The 19,966-nt window shown below is 43.4% G+C and overlaps 1 protein-coding gene, 1 long non-coding RNA gene and 1 pseudogene across 3 annotated transcripts in view; 1 reads left to right on the top strand and 2 right to left on the bottom strand.

The window, feature by feature from the left end:
- PIGL (phosphatidylinositol glycan anchor biosynthesis class L) overlaps positions 1-19,966 on the top strand; it is a 63,258-nt gene that overhangs the window by 3,811 nt on the left and 39,481 nt on the right. For both annotated transcript variants that reach the window (XM_070044533.1, XM_030861349.3), the window contains exon 2: positions 9,051-9,150. In XM_070044533.1, the coding sequence (XP_069900634.1) occupies positions 9,051-9,150 (100 nt within the window). The remainder of the gene's footprint in view (positions 1-9,050; positions 9,151-19,966) is intronic.
- Positions 1,325-8,154, bottom strand: LOC115855791 (mitochondrial intermembrane space import and assembly protein 40 pseudogene; annotated as a pseudogene).
- Positions 8,684-19,966, bottom strand: part of LOC115855793 (uncharacterized) — a 41,366-nt gene continuing 30,083 nt past the window's right edge. The window contains exons 2-4 of the long non-coding RNA XR_009560474.1: positions 18,034-18,139; positions 10,750-10,918; positions 8,684-8,963 (exon numbers count right to left, since the gene is read on the bottom strand). This is a non-coding gene — a long non-coding RNA (uncharacterized lncRNA). The remainder of the gene's footprint in view (positions 8,964-10,749; positions 10,919-18,033; positions 18,140-19,966) is intronic.

The following is a 19,966-nucleotide window of genomic DNA, read 5'->3' as shown; positions in this document are numbered from 1 at the left end:
TTTAAAAATAGGACTTAAGTATACAGGAAATGGGGCAAGCCATTCAGGGCAATAGTAAAAGCATAAGTAAGTCTTGGACTCATTTGAATAACTCATTCTAACTACATCTCCAGTTGTAAGGGGTAGGGAGAAGCAGGAAAAAATGTATTTTGTTATTAGTTGCTCATTTAATCCTCTCAGCAATCCTATGATAGGCATTACACGTATATATAATTTGTTTTTCTCATTTTTTAACTGTGGAAACTGAACCACGAAGTTAGGTAACTTGACCAAAGTGAAGAGCTAGAACACAGAGGAGCCAGGACCCAGTGGCTCTTTCCTGTTCTAAACCATTGCACCCACACACATTGCCTTGCTGCTGTATCAGTTAAGGAAGTAACCATTTTGATTCCCAGTGTATGTTCCACGAAATACCAGTTCCTCAAGCTGCTATTAAAAAAAAAAAATGTTAATACCTTGACCTGACAAGTTTAGGGAAATCAACCGGATGTGATATTCCCCCTTTAGAGGTGCACGGTCCTTATTTGACTATCAATATCTTGGAGAAGTCTTGCTATAAAAAATTCCTATTTAATTTTGTTTAGTCCAGCATTTCTCCGATTTATGTAACCATTGAAGTACCTATTAATATACACATGAGAGGAAGCCACAGTAGGTAGTAGGGTGTTGTAGAATGCATGTGCTGGAGAATTAACACAGCCAGTTCTGTGTTTTAGCAAGCTCATACTGGTGGCATATGGAGAACCGTTTGGAGGGAAAGACTGGAGTCGGGAAAACCAGTTCAGGCCATCCTTTCCCCTCCTGACTGCACTGCCACCTCTCATATGTCAGAGCTCTGTGTATTTCTGCTCTGTATACTGTCCCTTCAGTCAGTTTGACATCCCTGTGCCAATATCATGCTGTAGCTTTTACAACAATTAACTTCTGTAGCTTTTACAACACTGTATCTGGTAGGGCCAGCCCTCTGATCTGTTGTTCCTCTGGGTGTGTTTGCCATTTTTGACCTTCTTCCAAACATTTTATTTTTTTTTTATAAATTTTTATTTATTTATTTTTGGCTGCATTGGGTCTTCATTTTGCTGTGTGCGGGCTTTCTCTAATTGCGGTACGTGGGCTTCTCGTTCTGGTGGCTTCTCTTGTTGCGGAGCACGGGCTCTAGGCACTCGGGCTTCAGTATTTGTGGCACGCAGCCTCAGTAGTTGTGGTGCATGGGCTTAGTTTCTCTGCAGTATGTGCGATCTTCCCCGACCAGGGATCAAACCTGTGTCCCCTACATTGGCAGGAGAATTCTTTTTTTTTTTTTTTTGCGGTACGCGGGCCTCTCACTGCTGTGGTCTCTCCCGTTGCGGAGCACAGGCTCCGGACGCGCAGGCTAAGCGGCCATGGCTCACGGGCCCAGCCGCTCCGCGGCATGTGGGGTCCTCCCGGACCGGGGCACGAACCCGTGTCCCCTGCATCGGCAGGCGGACTCTCAACCACTGCGCCACCAGGGAAGCCCGGCAGGAGAATTCTTAACCACTGTGCCATCAGGGAAGTCCCCAGATACATTTTAGAACTAGTTTGGGCATGCCCAAGGAAAAGCCTTGCTGGCGTTTTTATTGGAATTTCACTGACTCTGTTGATCAATATTGGGAAAAATCGACCAGTTTACAACATGAAGCCTCTCTGTCTATGATTTTATGGTGCGTCTCCTCATTTATGTTGGCCTTTTTTAATGTCCTTCAGTAGATTTATAATAAAGGCCTTACATATATATTGAGATGATGAGTAATTTTGTCCATTCATCTGTTTCTCATATTCAGAGCTTCTTTTGCAAATATTACAGTCTCTTGTTACTTCCTCATAGTTTGACGTTTTTATTTCTTTAAATATATTAAACACATATCTACTTCTAATAATTCCAATTTCTGCAGTCTTTGTGTCTGCCTCTGCTCTTTGAGTAACTCATTCTGAGTGACTTGTTTCCCTGTGTGTTTTGTGATTTTTTTTTTAATTGTAAGCACATGTTTCATGGAACCATACTTGTGATAATTTTTTTTTTTTCTGGTAAAAATCACGTTTTCCTTTTAATTGACACCGTTTCCCCTCTCGGGTGCTACTTTGGTAATGATTAGGTCCCCACCTCTCAAGAACGTTGCATCTGAACAGGCTGAGACAGAGCCAGTGTGAACGCAGACCCCAAAGCAGGGCTTTTGGGATAACAAGAAGAGAAAAAAACAGCCTTTCTCTTCACTTACAAAGGGAGTCACTCAGAGGGTCCAAAGCTCTGTTTTCCAAACGTAGAAAACGTGGAGCTCAATGCAAACTAGAAACCAAAATATATCAGAAATGAAGCAGAGTGCTTCGTCCAATACTCAAGGTCTGATCATCCCACCTCTTCTATAAGGAATGGCCCCCCTCCAGCATTTTTAAAGGAAGATGTTTGTTTCTATCTCACTTTCCAACTGGGTATAAAATCTACTAAAAGGGATACAATGAATCAGAATAGATCAGCTCACTCACAAGAGACACTCCCAGATAAAGATTTTTGGTTGTTGAGATTATTCAGCACATTATTTCAAAATGGCAAAATTCAGGACAATCTGAGAATTCAAAAGTGGCTACATTCGCTGACAGGTTATGTGAGACACACATACAAACAACCCATGTTTCAGTGTACATGTCAAGGGGCCAAGACCCCTGATCACTCAATAAGTTATTTTGTACATTACAGTGCACAGAACAACAGAGGGAGAGACACTTTCTTGGAGAGGTTCATCCTCTCTGAAGGAGGCTGGAGACCAGGGCCCTCATTAGCTGGACCCCTCTACTTTGGTCGTGGCAGCCTCAGAGACAGCCGTTTCCTCTAATCCATCCGCTGCCTTCTCCTCCTTCTGGGGATAGAGGTCCGGGTACTTCTGCATGCACTCCTGCATGGCCCGGAACTGGTCTACACAGTCCGACCCCTTGACATCTTCTGTGCTGTAGTGGAAGCAGGAAAAGGCCGCCTTGAACTGTTCCCCACACGGGCCGCTGGCCATGCCCCCCAGGCACGGGCAGTTCCAGTTGACGTCTCCGTTGGGCAGGATCAGTCCGTGCTCCTCATAAGGATCATTGGGGTCGTCGGCCACCAGGTCCGCGTTGCTTGGAGTTTCATGGTCTTCTTTGGTCACAGATATGATTCGATCCTTCCCTTCCTGCTGGCAGTAGGCCATGGTGCAGCCCGGCGCTCCGACCTCACGGCGACCGTGGCGGCGGCCTCACGCCGTGACCTCTCCTGTGATAATATTTTCATGTTTATGTTTGCTTCAGCCAGGCAGCAAAGGGAACTACCCATCTTAGATCACTCTAAATTAAAATTTTATACTGAGACTTTTCGGGCCATAGAGGTAGTGTAAATTCAGGGCCCAAACTCAAGTACATCAGTTGCCTGATGGTGTGCAACAAATTATCTCGAGGCTTAGTGGCTTAAAACAATCATAACACTTTATCTCTCATGGTTTCAGACAGAGAGCAGTTGTCTCTACCCCATGATGGTTAGTACCTCAGCTGGAATACCCAAAGGCTGGAGACTGGAATCACCTGACTTAGCTAGAGATGTGGGCCAGAACATCCACATATGGTCAATCCATGTAGCCTGGGCTTCCTCACAGCCTGGTGACGGGGTTCCTGGGCACGTATGCGAGAGGGCCTGCCCTCAGGGGAGCCGCCTTGCCTGCTGTGGCCTAGCCTTGGAAAGCACGTATATCACTTTGACTGCATTGTGTGTCAAGGCCGTCACAAGTCACATCCAGGTTCAAAGAGAAATACCACCTCTTGATAGGAAGCAGCAAGGTTCTAGAAGTGCATGTGGACTAGAATTATTGCAGTGGCTACATTTGGAAACTACAGTGTGCCACACCAAGTGAAGGCGAGTGTGTCGTTGACAGTTCTCAGGGGGTGACATTTTTCTTATTTTCCCTTCCACTAGAAACAAGTCTAAGACACAGAAGTAGCCCCACCATCTCTGTTTCGGGTGGTTTTTCCCCTAGTTCACCCACTGCAGGTATTGCCTTCTGAGGGTCCTATCTTTGTGTGGAGGTTTCCTTATTCGTGCCCAAGTTTTATCTCCTGGCCCAACTTCAGGCCACCAGCTGACCTGGCTTCAGCTGCACCCTACCTATCTGGATTTGTGCTTACCTACTGTTTATGACCTCCAAAGACAGCCCTTACTTTCCTGCCAGCTCAGCCATACATTCTAAAACATGCTTGCCTTTTATTCCACATGTTCAGGTATTCTATGGGGGTTTCTCCAGACATCTGACTCACCATATTTCCTAAAACAGAACTTATAAGGTTATTTTCACTATTGCTTTTCTTCCCCCCGATTTGTTTTTTGTTTTTTTTTGTCGTTTTTGGTGCGCTAGGTCTTCGTTGCTGCGCGCGGGCTTTCTCTAATTGCAGCAAGTGGGGGCTACCCTTCATTACAGTGCGCGGGCTTCTCTTGTTGCAGAGCACGGGCTCTAGGCGTGTGGGCTTCAGTAGTTGTGGCACGCGGGCTCAGTAGTTGTGGCTCACGGGCTCTAGAGCGCAGGCTCGGTAGTTGTGGTGCACGGGCTTAGTTGCTCCTCGGCATGTGGGATCTTCCAAGACCAGGGCTTGAACCTGTGTCCCCTGCATTGGCAGGTGGATTCCTAACCACTGTGCCACCAGGGATGTCCCTCACTATTGCTTTTTAATCATGAATAATTATTCAGAATTTTCCTTATTGAGATAAATTTAGATCCAGGCTCAAAAGTGTTAGTCTTATCTATTTTACTCTTTTCTTTCTAACTCAATACATTTGGGATTTCTAAAAATATATGATCTTAAGATTGACTGCATCTTATTAAGAATGGGATAAATTAGTAATATTTAAAATATGAATTATGGGAACTTCCCTGGCGATCCAGTGGTTAGGACTCTGCACTTCCACTGCAAGGGGCACAGGTTTGATCCCTGGTTGGGGAACTAAGATGCTGGTTGGGGAACTAAGGTTTTTTTGCCGCGTGGCACAGCCAAAAAAATAAAATAAACAAGATAAATATGAATTATGTTTAAGAGAGTGATAGAAACTTCAGAACAGGACTCAAAGGTTACATATCTCTGGCCCTATTTTGTAAAAAATATATCTGTGTATATATATCTCGAAAATATCGAAAGCTGGGCAACAAAGCCAGAGGACTAAAAGGATAGAAAAAAAGAATGTTATCGAACTGTTTATGACATGGCCCGCACATGGAGGGCACTCCCCAGTATGCCACCAACCCAGGCCCTGTCCCCTTTTCCTCCTCTTTCCTATTTCTTTCTGAGAGTCCCCACTGGCGCCCCGCGCGGTCACAAACCCTTGGCCGAGTCTAGGAGAGTCTTGGTATTCGATGAACCAAACGGGTGAGTGGCTCTAGAGCCCCCATGCCTGTTCACTCGGCTTAGACAGGATTTATCCGTCTGTCTTCAGCTCGAGAGAGACATCCTCGCAAATCCCGCCTCTTGGGCCCCTCTCCTCTTGCTGCTTCCATCTTTCAAATTGCTCATCAGAGGGGCATGATCCTTCCCCTGTGTGTGTGTGTATCACACATACGCACATCGTGATTTCTCCAGCTGGGCTCTGTGGACACCTTCTAACGGAAGGTGGCCAGCTCTTTGGGTTTCAGCTCCTGGGGAACCCGGTTTGGGCTTGAGTGATATTGCCTCGTCTTACCTCTCCAGCCTAGGGCTGGTAGTTACTTCCTCCATCACTACACTCTAGGTCTCTCACTCTTCCCTCTTTGGCCCTCAATTCCTCCATCAGCTACGTTTCAAATTCTTTTCATTAAATTCTTACTGATGTAGATATTTGATATGGTTTCTGTTTTCCTGGGTAGACCCTAAGTGGTAGAGAACCTAAACTCCCCCATTTTATAGTTGAGACAATGTGGACCTTTTTTCTTCCCAATACATTTTAGAATTAGCTTAGTCATGTTCAAGGAAAACCCTTGCTAGCATTCCTGAAACCCAGGAACTTAAAGAATCTCTTCAGGTTCACAAAGTTAGTGGAAGGCCAGGTATTGGGTCCACGATGCCTTGAGTCTCAAACCACTTCCCATTCTAACAAATTAAAACTTCCAGGGTAGGAAAATGGGTAACTAGAGGAGTGGGAGAGGGGCTTTTTAAAAAAATATCTATACGGTCTTGTTTCTTTGTATTTTTAACCATGTAAGTCTTTTTACCTATTTAGAATAAATAAATGAATTTTTAAGGTAAAACAAATGTCTACCTTTATACATTGTGCTGTGTAAATGTGGGTCTTTTACAAAGTGAATTTAATTTCTATTAAATGTCATTATGTTTGCTAGTTATTACTAAGTATTAGTTATCTCACACACACACACACACACACACACACACACACACACACACAATGTAGTTCTATATAAATAAATCTACATTAATCCCATTTGTTTTCTGCCTTCTAGAATAATGATCTCCAAGCTTTTTTGGGGTCACATTTTCCTATTGGTAAAAGTTTTTGAACATATACTCCCATTATATGTGTATTTATTTATAATTATATTAAGTAACTAGACCACTGATTTAATGTGTACAGTCTAAAACAATGAAAGTTGACATGTATAAAGGACAAGGTAAACAAATTAGGAGGAGAAGTTCCAAAACCTTTCCTCCACCCCAGCAGATGGTCCTGTGCACCCCACATGCACCCAGGGGACACTGTTCTAGAGAATGCCAGTCAGGAGCTGCTGGAGGGTCCCAGACACTTACTCCACTGAAGTGCTTACACGTTCACCAGAGTGAATGAAAATGTTGAAAATGCTCTCTGACTTCAACTCCCTAACTTGTTCTAAGTTCCTCAGTTCAAACACAAAGCAATAAAACCAGGTCCAAAAACACCTTGGCCTCACTTCTAAGCTGTTTCTCACAACTGTCACCAGAGTCTAACATGCTCGGCCTCCGAGGTTAGGAAGCCCATCACTAGTGTACGTTAGACTATTCACTTATCACCGAAGATAAGTAACCTTGAGATAAAATAGGAGAGGGGAACCTAAAATATAATGACCATCACAAAAGTTGACAATTTCTATTTGACTCAAAAATCTGTGATGAGAACAGTACAAAATTAAGCTATTTTCTGGAGTCTTTTGGGGGTTAGTCCTTTTATCAGATACAATGTAATGACTGTCTCCTATCTGGGTTCAAACAGTTCAAAACTAGCCCTAGAGTAACCCCTGCCAAAGTTGAAAGGTTTCACTTGGGAGTTCCTTTCTGAGTTTTCTGGAACAGTAAGCAGAGCCACTCTCTGCTCGGGGCCTCTGGAGTGCCTGCAGTGCGCTGACACCAGGATGATACAGAGTGGCTTTTCAGGTCAATGACATTTAGGCATTAATAATCAGATCACGGAGGAAAGTTCACATGTCTGAGCAGAATACTGGAAATGACTGCTTGCCGGGGAAACGAGCAGAAGGCTTCCCAGAGGGAATGGCATTTGATCTGGATGATGAGGGAGAATTATAATTCAGGAAGAAAGGAGAGGAGGAGGGGGAAGGGAAAGAGAAAGCAGTCAAGGGAAGAGAAGAGAAACACTGAGCACCTGACTAGGTCGATGTGTCTCATCATATAATCCTTAGGAAAGCCTTTGGAGACAGACGTCCATCATCCCCACTGCACAGGTACAGGAACCGTGGCTCAGGAGAGTTAAGTAACTAGCACAAAGCACACATGCAGTTATCTGCTGGAGGGTTGAATTAAGGGGGCCAGTAGCTAGACAATTGCTCATAAGGGCAATTTAAGTGGTACCAAAACGTCACCGTATGTTATTTGTAAGGATACAGAGCCGTTACTTAACAGAACCATTCTTGGGAAGTATAGCGTCTGGGTTGGGAAAATAAAGACTTCGCAAGCTATCTGGGGTGCTGATGTGGTCCAGATCCCCGGGGACATGCTGGGAGAGCTGGTTACTAAACTCTGACGGAGGCTATTTTCCTGTAACACTCAGGAGTAGCAGCCTCTTTAAATAAGTGCTTAACAGATATTTGAAGACGATCAATTTACAGGGGACCAAACGACATATACCAGGACAAAACTCTAATTCAAGAAGATGCGTGCACCCCTGTGTTCACAGCAGCACTGTTCACAATAGCCAGGACATGGAAACCACCTAAGTGTCCATCGACAGGTGAATGGATAAAGACAGTGTGGTTTATATATACTACGGAACACTACTCAGCCATAAAAAAGAACGAAATAATGCCATTTGCAGCAACAGGGATGCAACTAGAGATTATCATACTAAGTGAAGTGAGTCAGAAAGAAACAAATACCATATGATATCACTTATACAGGGAATCTAAAATATGGCACAAATGACTCTATCTACAAAACAGAAACAGACTCACAGACATAAGAGAACAGACTTGTGGTTGCCAAGGGGAAGGGGAGTGGGGGAGGGAGTTTGGGATAAGCAGATGCAAGCTATTATATGTAGGATGGATAAACAACAAGGTCCTACTGTATAGCACAGGGAACTGTATTCAATATCCTGTGATAAACCTTAATAGAAAAGAATATTTTAAAAAGAATGTATATATGTGTATAACTGAGTCACTTTGCTCTACAGCAGAAATTAACACAACATTGTAAATCAACTATAATTTAAAAAATAAATAAGATTAAATAATAAGGGGCCCAAACAAATAGTGTGTCCAGATACCTGACTTGTTCTGAGTGGTTACAGAAGGGTCAGTCCTAAATCTGTTTAACTGCAAAGCAGGTGCTCAAAGCCTGTAGCTTGGAGCTGAAAGGTACATAGACAGGCAGGCAGATGGACAGACACAGGGAGAGACACAGAGATGGGGAAGAATTCAAAGGTGATTCTAAAGACGGCTTCTCACAGGAGTGTCTGATAGTAACCCTAGCGTTGCGTCTTCTTCAACTTTTTATCACCACCACAAAATTTTCAGGTAGCTTAAATCCTATAGGGAACAAGATGAGATAAGAATGAGTGAACGATAGATCTCCACTGATAAAGAAATCGACAACTGTGTATTTGTTATCCTCAGGAAATTACTACAATCAAGGGGAGACTCGTAAGAAGGAACTTTTGCAGAGCTGTGATGTTTTGGGGATTCCACCCTCCAACGTAATGATTATTGACAACAGGTAAACTTATCTTTTAACAAGTGGAAATTCATTGGCAATAAAAATGCAGTGGTACACTGAACAGACACAAACATAACGTGGGTGGATAAGAACATCTTACTTGAGAAGTCTACAGAAAATAGTTTCACGTTTGTTTTTAAGTGACAGTGTAGTGCAAGTGAATTTTTTCAACTTCTGTTCAGATTTTGTCTTAAGATAGCTGCTTCTCTTGAATCTTTAAAAAAAATTATTATAAAAAATTTCAGGGACTTCCCTGGAGGTCCAGTGGTTAAGACTCTGCACTTCCATTGCAGCGGCCACAGGTTCGACCCCTGGTCAGGGAACTAAGATCCCATATGCCGCAGCCAAAAAAAAAGAGTCAAAAGTGTAAAGAACAGTATTACGAACCCTACATGCCTATAATCTGAGACCAGTGATTGTCAAGCCTTTGCCATACGTACTTCATCTAACCCCACATAACATCTGTTGTGTGTGAAGTTGTGGGTTTTTTGCAGTTGTAACTTAGCTGTTATATATTTTTTAAAAAATTTTATTGGAGTAGAGTTGATTTACTCTGTTGTGTTAGTTTCAGGTGTACAGCAAAGTGACTCAGTTATACATATACATGTATCCACTCTTGTTTAGATTCTTTTCCCGTATAGGCCATTACAGAGTATTGAGTAGACTTCCCGTGCTCTACAGTAGGTCCTTATTAGTTATCTGTTTTATATATAGTAGTGTGTATGTGTCAATCCCAGTCTCCCAATTTATCCCTCCTGTGTGTGAAGTATTTTAAAAAGAAAACCCAACCATCAGGTTATTCTATCCCTACGTACTTCGGGATACATCTCTTAAGAAGATAGACTTTTTTTTCATGCAGCCACAATGTCATTATTATCCATCTAACAAAATTAATAGTAACAGCAATTCCTTGATGTCTCCAATGCACAGTCCATTTTGAGCTACTCCAAGTAGCTCAAAAATGAATGTCTTTTCACAGTTGGTTTGTTCAAATCAGGATGTAGACAGAGTGCACACATTATACCTGGTTGATATTCTGCGTGTCCCTCCCCCCCCCGACCTTGCACTGATTGTTGAAAACCTGAGTCAGTTGTCGTACAGAAGGATTTGTCTGTCTGCTCCCTCGTGGTTTTACCTAAGCAGTTCCTCTATCCTCCATATTTCTTGCAAACTGGAAATGAACGCTAACTTTCAGGGGCAAGAAGCTGCACTGTGTACTCCCTGTTCCGTCATTTCAGGACATGTACTATCTGTCTCACTTTTAGTCACGCATGTGACTGTCTGTCACACATACTGTGTGCCTCACTCTTAGTGAGCTCACGTGGCAATGGCCGCCCCGTTCACTGTAAAGACCCACATCAGCCTTTCACGCGGTGCTTTCACGAATCCTTAATGAACTAGAAGTTGCAAAACGGTGACTTTCTAAATGTCTCCTGCGTTCCAAATGTATTAGCTATATATTCTTCTATAAAGCAGAACTTTATCAACTGGGGCTATTTAGTTATCCTGATAGGTACTTTGATCCCAAAAGACAGGCTAAATGCTTAATTCTTTCCCTTTAATCGCCGTTTTCAGAATAGGAGTTGATCCCCTACATACCTCCGATGGTAACCCATTGTTTGTTTGTTTGTTTCTTGGATGGGGAGGCCACTGCTTTATTTCATTAGGAACTTCTGTGTTCACGTGTTCGGATTTTCAGTTTAAGTCATTGTGTTCTTTGATACTCCAGTTGTCTCCTCTTTGGCCTCTTCCTGTTGGCTCATGCATCCTTTTGATAAGAAACGAAGACTCTGACTTAATTTATTACAATTTTTACATATCCCGAAGATCATGCAGCTTCAGCAATATCCCCTACTTTGAAGATGCTACAGGAGGGGGTTAGTAAACTTCTTAAAAATAAATACTTCAAGAAGCCAGTTTGAAGATTCAAGGAAACCAGGTATCTTAGTCTGCTCAGGCTGCCATGGCAAAATACCAGAGACTGGGTGGCTTAAACAACAGAAGTTTTTCTTTTTAATATTTATTTATTTGGTGGCGCTGGGTCTTAGTTGTGGCACGTGGGCTCCTTAGTTGCAGCAGGTGGGCTCCTTAGTTGTAGCATGCAAACTCTTAGTTGTGGCATGCACACAGAATCTAGTTCCCTGACCAGGGATCAAGCCCGGGACCCCTGCATTGGGAGCGCAGTCTTAACCACTGAGCCACCAGGAAAGTCCCCAGAAATGTATTTTTTTCTCACAGTTCTGGTGGCTGGAAGTATAAGATCAAGGTGCAGCAGGGTCGATTTCTGGAGAGAGTTTGCTTCTTGGTGTGCGGATGGCCGTCTCCTCACTGCTCACATGTAGCAGGGGGAGAGAAGTTTCTCTCTTCCTCTTCTTATAAGACCACCAGTCTTATAGGGTTAGGGTCCCACCATTATGACCTCACTTAACCTTAATTACCTCCTAAAGACCCCGTCTCCAAATACAGTCACATTGTGGATTAGGGCTTCAACACATGAATTGTGGGAGGACACAATTCAGTCCCTAGCAACCTGCAACTTTTAGTCTTTCAGCTTCTCATTTCCTAACCCAGAAAAAGCAGAGCTTTGGAATCTTGCTTTGGGTTATTTAGATGGGTCAAAGAGAAGAATGAAGGGGAGAAAGAGAAAAAGAAAAAGTTTTATGGAGGACCTACACTCGGAATAATAATGGTAAATGTATATTAAACTGTTATTGTCAGTGCCAAAGACCATACTAAATACGTGATCTTAAAACCTTCAAAATAATCCAATTACTTCTTCCACGTTATAGATAAGAAACAGGCCTAGTGAGAGGTTGAGTCATTGGCCCGGGGTCATCCAGCTAATATGTGGTAGAGCTGGCGTTCCAGCTGAGGCTCTGTGGTCACCGTGCTTTGTCAACTCCATGAAGGGACTCACAATTTCACAAAGGTCATCTCATTTAATTCTTCCACTAACTGTAGAAAGATAGGTCTTTATTATCCTTTTTCAGTTTCACACGAAGAAACTAAAGCTTAAGACATTTAACAAATGGCAGTCAGTGCTAGGACTCGAAAGCAGAAAGGAAGACGGAACTGATTCCTGACTTTCTGCGAGAAAGTAGGTCACCACTTTGTTAGTGTATTTGGAAGACCAATGCGTGTTTAAGAGAACATTTGGTTGATGTTGTCTGCTGTCTTCCATTGTTCTGAACTTCGTGGCTGGGTTTCAGGGAGACGTTTAGCCAGAGGAGCTCAGTCAGGTAAACCCTTATCCAGGGACTTCACTGGTGGTGCAGTGGATAAGACTCCGCGCCCCCAATGCAGCAGGCCCGGGTTTGATCCCTGGTCAGGGAACCAGATCCCACATGCATGCCACAATTAAGAGTTTGCATGACACAACTAAGGAGCCCACGTGCTGCAACTAAGAGCCTATGTGACCAAATAAATAAATAAATACAATTTTTTTTAAAGTAAACCCTTATCCAACGCCTTAAAGAGGGAAAAAAGTTCAGGTCTCAAGATGAGAAGGCATCTCAGTAATCAGACAACCAAATGGATACTTCAGGTGATTGTACCTAGTTCCTTAATATCTGTGGGTTCTGCTGATTTAATGAACCATATGATATTTAACTGCATGTTATTAACAGATGCATATTAAGTGCCTGGACTGGGAAAGGCGCTGTGCTAGATGCTGAAGAAGGAGAACAGTTCAAGGTCCAGGAGCCGGGTAGTAGGTGTTGGCCTGACCGTCGCCACTGCTGAGTTTGCAGAAACGTTCACTGTGCCAAGGTTCAGGCCTAGAAGGGGCTTAGAGACCCTCTCCAGGGTACTTGGGAATTGAATGTGATTGGGAAATGCAACCCACAGATTTAGTATTCATTTGTTGCTTTTGTGCTTCTTAATATATTAGGAAGAGTCCATAGAATTATTTCATTTACATTTCAAAACAAAACAAAAAGTAAACACACTTTTCTGTACACATAGATAATTTCTAAAAGAACATATACCAGACTCGTTAATAGTAGCTGCTACTTAACTGGACCAGGGAAGGACACTTGCACTTCTTAATTCCACAGAATTCTGTACAGTTTTATTTCGCTTTTGCTTTTTCAGGAAGCCTATATTACTTTTTTTTTTTTGCGGTACGCGGGCCTCTCACTGTTGTGGCCTCTCCCATTGCGGAGCACAGGCTCCAGACGCGCAGGCTCAGCGGCCATGGCTCAGGGGCTCAGCCGCTCCGCGGCATGTGGGAACTTCCCGGACCGGGGCATGAACCCGTGTCCCCTGCATCGGCAGGCGGACTCTCAACCACCGTGCCACCAGGGAAGCCCGCCTATATTACTTTTTAAAGTACAAGCAGAGACGCACATATATGGAATCTAAAAAAAAAATGGTACTGATGAACCTAGTGGCAGGGCAGGAATAAAGATGCAGATGTAGAGAACGGACTTGAGGACACGGTGGGGAAGGGTAGGCTGGCACGAAGTGAGAGAGTGGCATGGGCATATATACACTACCAAATGTAAAATAGGTAGCTAGTGGGAAGCAGCCGCATAGCACAGGGAGATCAGCTCGGTGCTTTGTGATGACATAGAGGACTGGGATAGAGAGGCTGGGAGGGAGGCTCAAGAGGGAGGGGATATGGGGATGGATATATGTATACATATGGCTGATTCACTTGGTTGTACAGCAGAAACTAACACAACACTGTAAAGCAATTATACTCCAATAAAGATGTAAAAAAAAAAAAAGTACAAGCAGACCTCAGACATATCACAGGTTGGGGTCCAGCCCACTTCAATAAAGCGAATATCACAATAAAGCAAGTCACAGGAACGTTTTGGTTTCCCAGTGCATATAAAAGTTACGTCGACATTATAGCGTATTAAGTATGCAGTAGCATTATGTCTAAAAAGACAACATACATAGCTTAATTAAAAAATAGATACGATCTGAGCCTTCAGCGAGTTGTAATAATAACATCAAAGATCATTGATCATAGATCACCATAACAAATATGATGATAATAATGAAAAAGCTTGAAATGTTACAAGAATTACTGAAATGTGACACAGAGACATGAAGAGCGCAAATGCTGTTGGAAAAGTGGCACCAATAGACTTGCTCTCACACAGTTGCCACAAACCTTCCATTTATAAAAAAAATGCAGCATCTCTGAAGCGCAATAAAGTGAAGCACAATGAAACGGTTATATTGATGTATTATATTTTTTAAAGACTACTCCACCTAAGTAATAAAACATTCTTCCCTCTGTACTCAGCTTCTATCCCTACAAGTGAAGGCTAAATTAGAAATAATTCTGCCTACGTTTTGATAATATTTGGTTTGCTAAGTTCAAAACATAGAATAGAATTCCTTGAAAAGATAATAATGCTTTGAAGCCTTTTTATAAACACTGTGCTTGTCTCATGGGCCTCATTCTGGAGGATGAGCGGGCACAGGGTCAGATAAGCTGCTCCAAAGGGCTCTGGCTGGAAATGCGGGGGGCCTGACCCCCGCAGACCCTCCGGTTATAACCCAGGCCCATTAAAATGCTTCCGGGCCCAATGACCAACTGTTGGGCAAAACTTATGGGGTCTCAGAACTGATCGTGGTCTGATCCATGCTCCCATCGTCCTGCACCTGCGATGCCACGTCACAGCTATTCCCACAACTAAAACAGGGAGGACTCCCAGCGCCCCAACCTGTGTCCTCGTATGTAAGCTGGGCCGCAAACACACCACGCTTTCCTCTGCGTCCACACCCATGCATGTGCCTGGCCCTCTTCCACACGCTTCCTCTCTTCCCAGCACCCCACACCCTGGCCCTCTAGCAAACACCTCTTCATCCCTCAAACCCCAGCTCAAGATTACCTTAGACTCTGCAGCACCATCCCAGATTTTCTTAGGCACTTTGGTTATATTCTCATTGTCCCGTTCTATCCTAGCACATACACTAATTTTTTAATCTGCGCCATAAGCCCCTCTATATCTTTTATTCCTGTATCCGCAACCTCTGTCTTAACCCTTGACACATAGTAGTTGCTCAGTTCATGTTTGTTGAATAAATGAATGACTCCGCTTATACCAGAAGCTTTCTTCCTGTGGCAGCACGTAAACGTGTGGTCTCGAGAACTTAGATGATACCGAAGCGTCTCAACACCCTTCCTCACTTTTTCTTCATTTACCCAGAAATGGTGATTAGCAAACCAATTTCTGAGACTTCAGTGAGACTGTTCCCACTTTTTAATTAAGTGAAACAGTCTTGATCCCTGACTTGCGTAGTTATTTTTAACCTTCCGGAAAGTCCTAAGTGAGTACTTTGGTTTGGAAGAATTTGTCTACATCTCTTGATTTTTGCCATTCTATAAGCTTGGCTCCACTGTCCTAAAGGTTCAGCGTCATGAAAATCTCATTCCCAGTGCTTGTCTTAACACCATTGCGGCATTAACAAGCCCAAGACTTTGACAGACTAATTTGAGCTGAACAAGGAAACAGAATCCAGTACCTAGTATAAACCGTAAATGAGCCTGGCTTGCTAGCAGTTCCTGGAACTCTTTGTGTTTTCCAATAAATCTACACAAATCATACAGTGAAAGAGAAGCCACAAAGCAGAGAGTCTGGGACTGTTGGGGTCATGTTGGTAATTAAACCCCCTCTCTCTCTCTCAAGACCCAGTAAGGGCCTTCCCCCCAAAAAAACCGGGAAAGACCGTATGCCAACTGCCAAAGTGGATCTGACCAAGCGTCCTCTCACTATAAGGGATGAAAACAAAGCTCCTCGCAGCCTTTCTCCAAATACACACGGAAGTGCCTGGGCACAGGGCAAGGGCACAGCTCCAGTTCCAGTTGGCAAGAGCAGAGCAGGGCTCCCGTCCTCCCAAAGGGCGCGCAGGACAGGAATGTTTCCTAGAAAAGGAACCAGGGGAGGAGACCGAAGTGGACCGAGCTGATACGGAGCTACTGTGTGAACTTGGAAAGCCGCTTCCCTGCTACTTCAAAGGCGGGTTATTCTGGGAGCTGAAGGGAGGCTGGGTCTTTAAGTCACATAAGTCACATAAGTCAGTACAGAAGTAGAGTGGGACCAGGGAGGGTGGGCTTAACAAAGCATGTATTTGTGGCTGATTCTACTCCTGGAAAGAGGCTGCAAATATACCACAAAAATAGGATTCAGGGTGACTGTGTACTGTGATACTCATTACAGCACTCTTCACAATAGCAAAAAGTTGGTAGCAACCTAATTTAGCAGTAGGCAATGAATTATATAGCCACGGTCCAGAACATGAAACCACAATTCAGAGTTTTCTCTGCATAGTTAATAACCCAGGAAGATGTTCATAATATAATGTTGAGTTTAAAAAGCAGTGTATACTTTCTTTACACTTTTCTGTATTTTCCATAGTTTTGATAGTGAGCATACATTACTTGTAAGCCAAAAGTTTCATTAGATTTATTTTAAAATATATTATTTCTGGGAATTCCCTGGCGGTCCAGTGGTTAGGCCATCCGAAACGTCTACTGAATGTTAATTGTCTTCAGCTGCAGCTCTTCAGATATTCTCTTTCCTTTATCATGGAGGCACCTAGATTTTTCGTGCGTTTTCTTTTTTTAAATTCATTTTATTTATTTATTTTTGGCCGCGTTGGGTCTTCGTTGCTGCTCGCGGGCTTTCTCTAGTTGCGGCGAGCGGGGGCTACTCTTTGTTGCGGTGCGAGGGCTTCGCATTGCGGTGGCTCCTCTTGTTGCGGAGCACGGGCTCTAGGCATGCGGGCTTCAGTAGTTGTGGCACGTGGGCTCAGTAGTTGTGGTGCATGGGCTTAGCTGCTCCACGGCATGTGGGATCTTCCCGGACCAGGGCTCAAACCCGTGTCCCCTGCATTGGCAGGCGGATTCTTAACCACTGCGCCACCAGGGAAGCCCTTGTGTTTTTTCTTATTCGCCTTTTGGTACTCTCCTGGGGCAAGGAGACATGATGTCACATCACCAGAAATAGCTTATCAACATGATTCTCCTTCAAAGTGTGCTTCTCCTTGACCGTTATTATCTCTGGTTCTCACAGTGCTAATCAAAGAGTACTGGTGCCTCTGAGGATGGTGAGGCTTGACTTTGAGGGACTTTCAAATCCTGCTAAAAGCAGATGCAAGGTAGAGCATTTGCTGGCCAGCTGTATGCCCCTCTTTCTGGGGCAGATCTTACAGTATTGGGCGGGTATGTTTATGTTTTCTGATTTTCTGATATGGTGGGGGTTTTTTTGCTTCATCAAAGTCGATGCTCTATAACTGTTATTCCTTTTGTTGTGTTCGATGGCGTCTGAGGGAAGAGAGTGAAGTGGAAGTGTTACTGGCACTGTAAGTGGAAGTCCATATTTCCACCTAGGAGTCCTGCTAGCAGTTGAAGGGAGAATGAGTAAGAGGAAATCAAGACCAGAGAAAAGAAAATGAGGGAAGTACAGTATGACGGAAAGAGCTCTGGTCCAGGGGTCATGAAATGGGGCTTCAGGCTGTAGCTCTGCCACAAACCGACTGTGTTCCCTTTGGCAAATAATGTCCCCTCTTTGGGCTTCTCTTTTCTTATACGTACAATGACTGGATGAGATGGCGACTTTACCTCAAGCGCCTAGATCTTATCCAGAGCAGAGCAGGACGTGTTTAGATATGGCTGTTCTTCTACAAATGGAGGTTTATGTGCTCAGCTTGGCAATACAGCTGACACACTTTTAAGTGCTTTCCATTTTACTAAGCACCGGTACATTTCATGACATCCACGGTAGACTGTGTTCACAGTGACATGCTGGGGTCCTTGCATCAGAGAGCTGAATAGGGATGTAAAAAACTAAACAGCAGCCCTTTTAATAACCAAATACCGTAGACTGGGTGGCTCACAAACAGCAGAAAGTTATGTCTCACCGTTCTGGAGGCTGAGAAGTCCAAGATCAGAGTGTCAGCAGATTTGGTGTCTGGTGAGGGCCTGTTTACTGGTTCACAGATGGCTCTCTTCTTGCTGTATCCTCTCCTGGCAAAAGAGGCAAGGGAGCTCTCCAGGGTCTCTATTATAAGGACACTAATCCCATGCATGAGGGCTCTGCCCTCATGACCTCATCACCTCCCAAAGGCCCCACCTCCAAATACCATCACATTGGGGAAACAGGTTTCAACGTACGAATTTTGAGGGGACACAAATATTCAGTCTAGAGCATCTACAAAAATTGTACTAGGCACCAAAAACTTTGGATAAGAGGCAACTAATTCTCTACCATGCAAGTCTTATAGACAAAGAGTGTTAGGATCCAGAAGAAAGGTTATTGGGTCAGTTTTTCAGATTATTTCTCCATAACACCAAGTTCCAAGAAATAATTCTTAGTCATTTGTGGGATGTTCCAGAGAGCCCTTGGGATAAGAAAAATTGCAGCTGCCTGTATGTGTTGCAATTTAAGACGATGTGGTCGTACTTTGGCAAAACTGTCATGGTGAGGTAGACCTAGTTCTGCAAGGCTGAGCCACAGCTTAACTAGCCAGTTTCTGTACTGGAAGGATTTATAGGATCTATTCTTTTTTAGGTTTTCTTTTTCTTTCTTTCTTTAATAATACTGTTACCCTCATATATACAGTCAATTGGTTTTCAACAGGGCTGCTAAGACAGTTCAATGGGGCAACAATACTCTTTTCCACAAATGGATATCCACATACGAAAGAACAAACTTGGACCCCTTCCCTACACTAAACCCAAAAGTTAGCTCAAAAAGACCTAAATATAAGAGCTAAAACTATAAAACTCTTGAAAGAAAATATAGGAGCAAATCTTCATGAGCTTGGGTCAGGTAAAGCCCTCTTAGATATGACACCAAAAGCATATACAACCAACAAAAGAAAAAATAGACTTCATCATCAAAATTAAAAACTTTAGTGCCTGATGCATACTATCAAGAGAGTGAAAAGACAACTCACAGAATGAGAGAAAATATTTGCAGATCATACATCTGATAAGGAATTAATATCCAGATATCGATAGGTAGATAGATATAAATGTAATATACCTTATATACTATATAGAGTATAGTATACATAACAGATAAAATAAGATATGAAGGACTTGAATAGCTATTTCTCCAAAGATATACAAATGGCCAATAAGCATAGGAAAAGATGCTCAACGTCATTAGTCATTATAGGATAGAAATCAAAACCACTGTGAGACACTACTTCACACCGACTAGGTTGACCATTTTTTATTTTATTTTATTTTATTTATTTATTTTTGTGTGTGTGGTACGCGGGCCTCTCACTGTTGTGGCCTCTCCCGTTGCGGAGCACAGGCTCCGGACGCGCAGGCTCCGCCGCCATGGCTCACGGGCCCAGCCGCTCCGCGGCACGTGGGATCTTCCCGGACCGGGGCACGAACCCGCGTCCCCTGCATCGGCAGGCGGACTCTCAACCACTGCGCCACCAGGGAAGCCCGGCAGGCCGATTCTTAACCACTGCGCCACCAGGGAAGCCCAACCATTTTTTAAGAATAAAATTAGAAGAGAAATACCAAGTGTAGGCCGGGATTCAGAGAAATTGGAACCCTCATGCACTGGTGGGTTTGTAAAAGAGTTCAGTCATCATGTAAAAGAGTTTGGCAGTTCCTCAAAAACTTAAATACAGAATTACCATTACCCAGCAATTCTATTCCAAAGTAAAGACCTAAAAGAATTGAAAACAGACATTCAAACAAAAACGTGTACATGGATGTTCATAGCAGCACTGTACACAGTAGTCAAAAGTTAGAAACAACTCAAATTCCCATCAGCTGATGAATGGGCAAACAAAATGTGGTCTATCCACACTGTGGAATATTATT

The sequence above is a fragment of the Globicephala melas genome, chromosome 20 (genome assembly GCF_963455315.2).
Source record: "Globicephala melas chromosome 20, mGloMel1.2, whole genome shotgun sequence".
Classification (NCBI taxonomy): domain Eukaryota; kingdom Metazoa; phylum Chordata; class Mammalia; order Artiodactyla; family Delphinidae; genus Globicephala; species Globicephala melas.
Note: the sequence above shows the minus strand (reverse complement) of the source record. Positions and strands in the feature narration are given on the sequence as shown.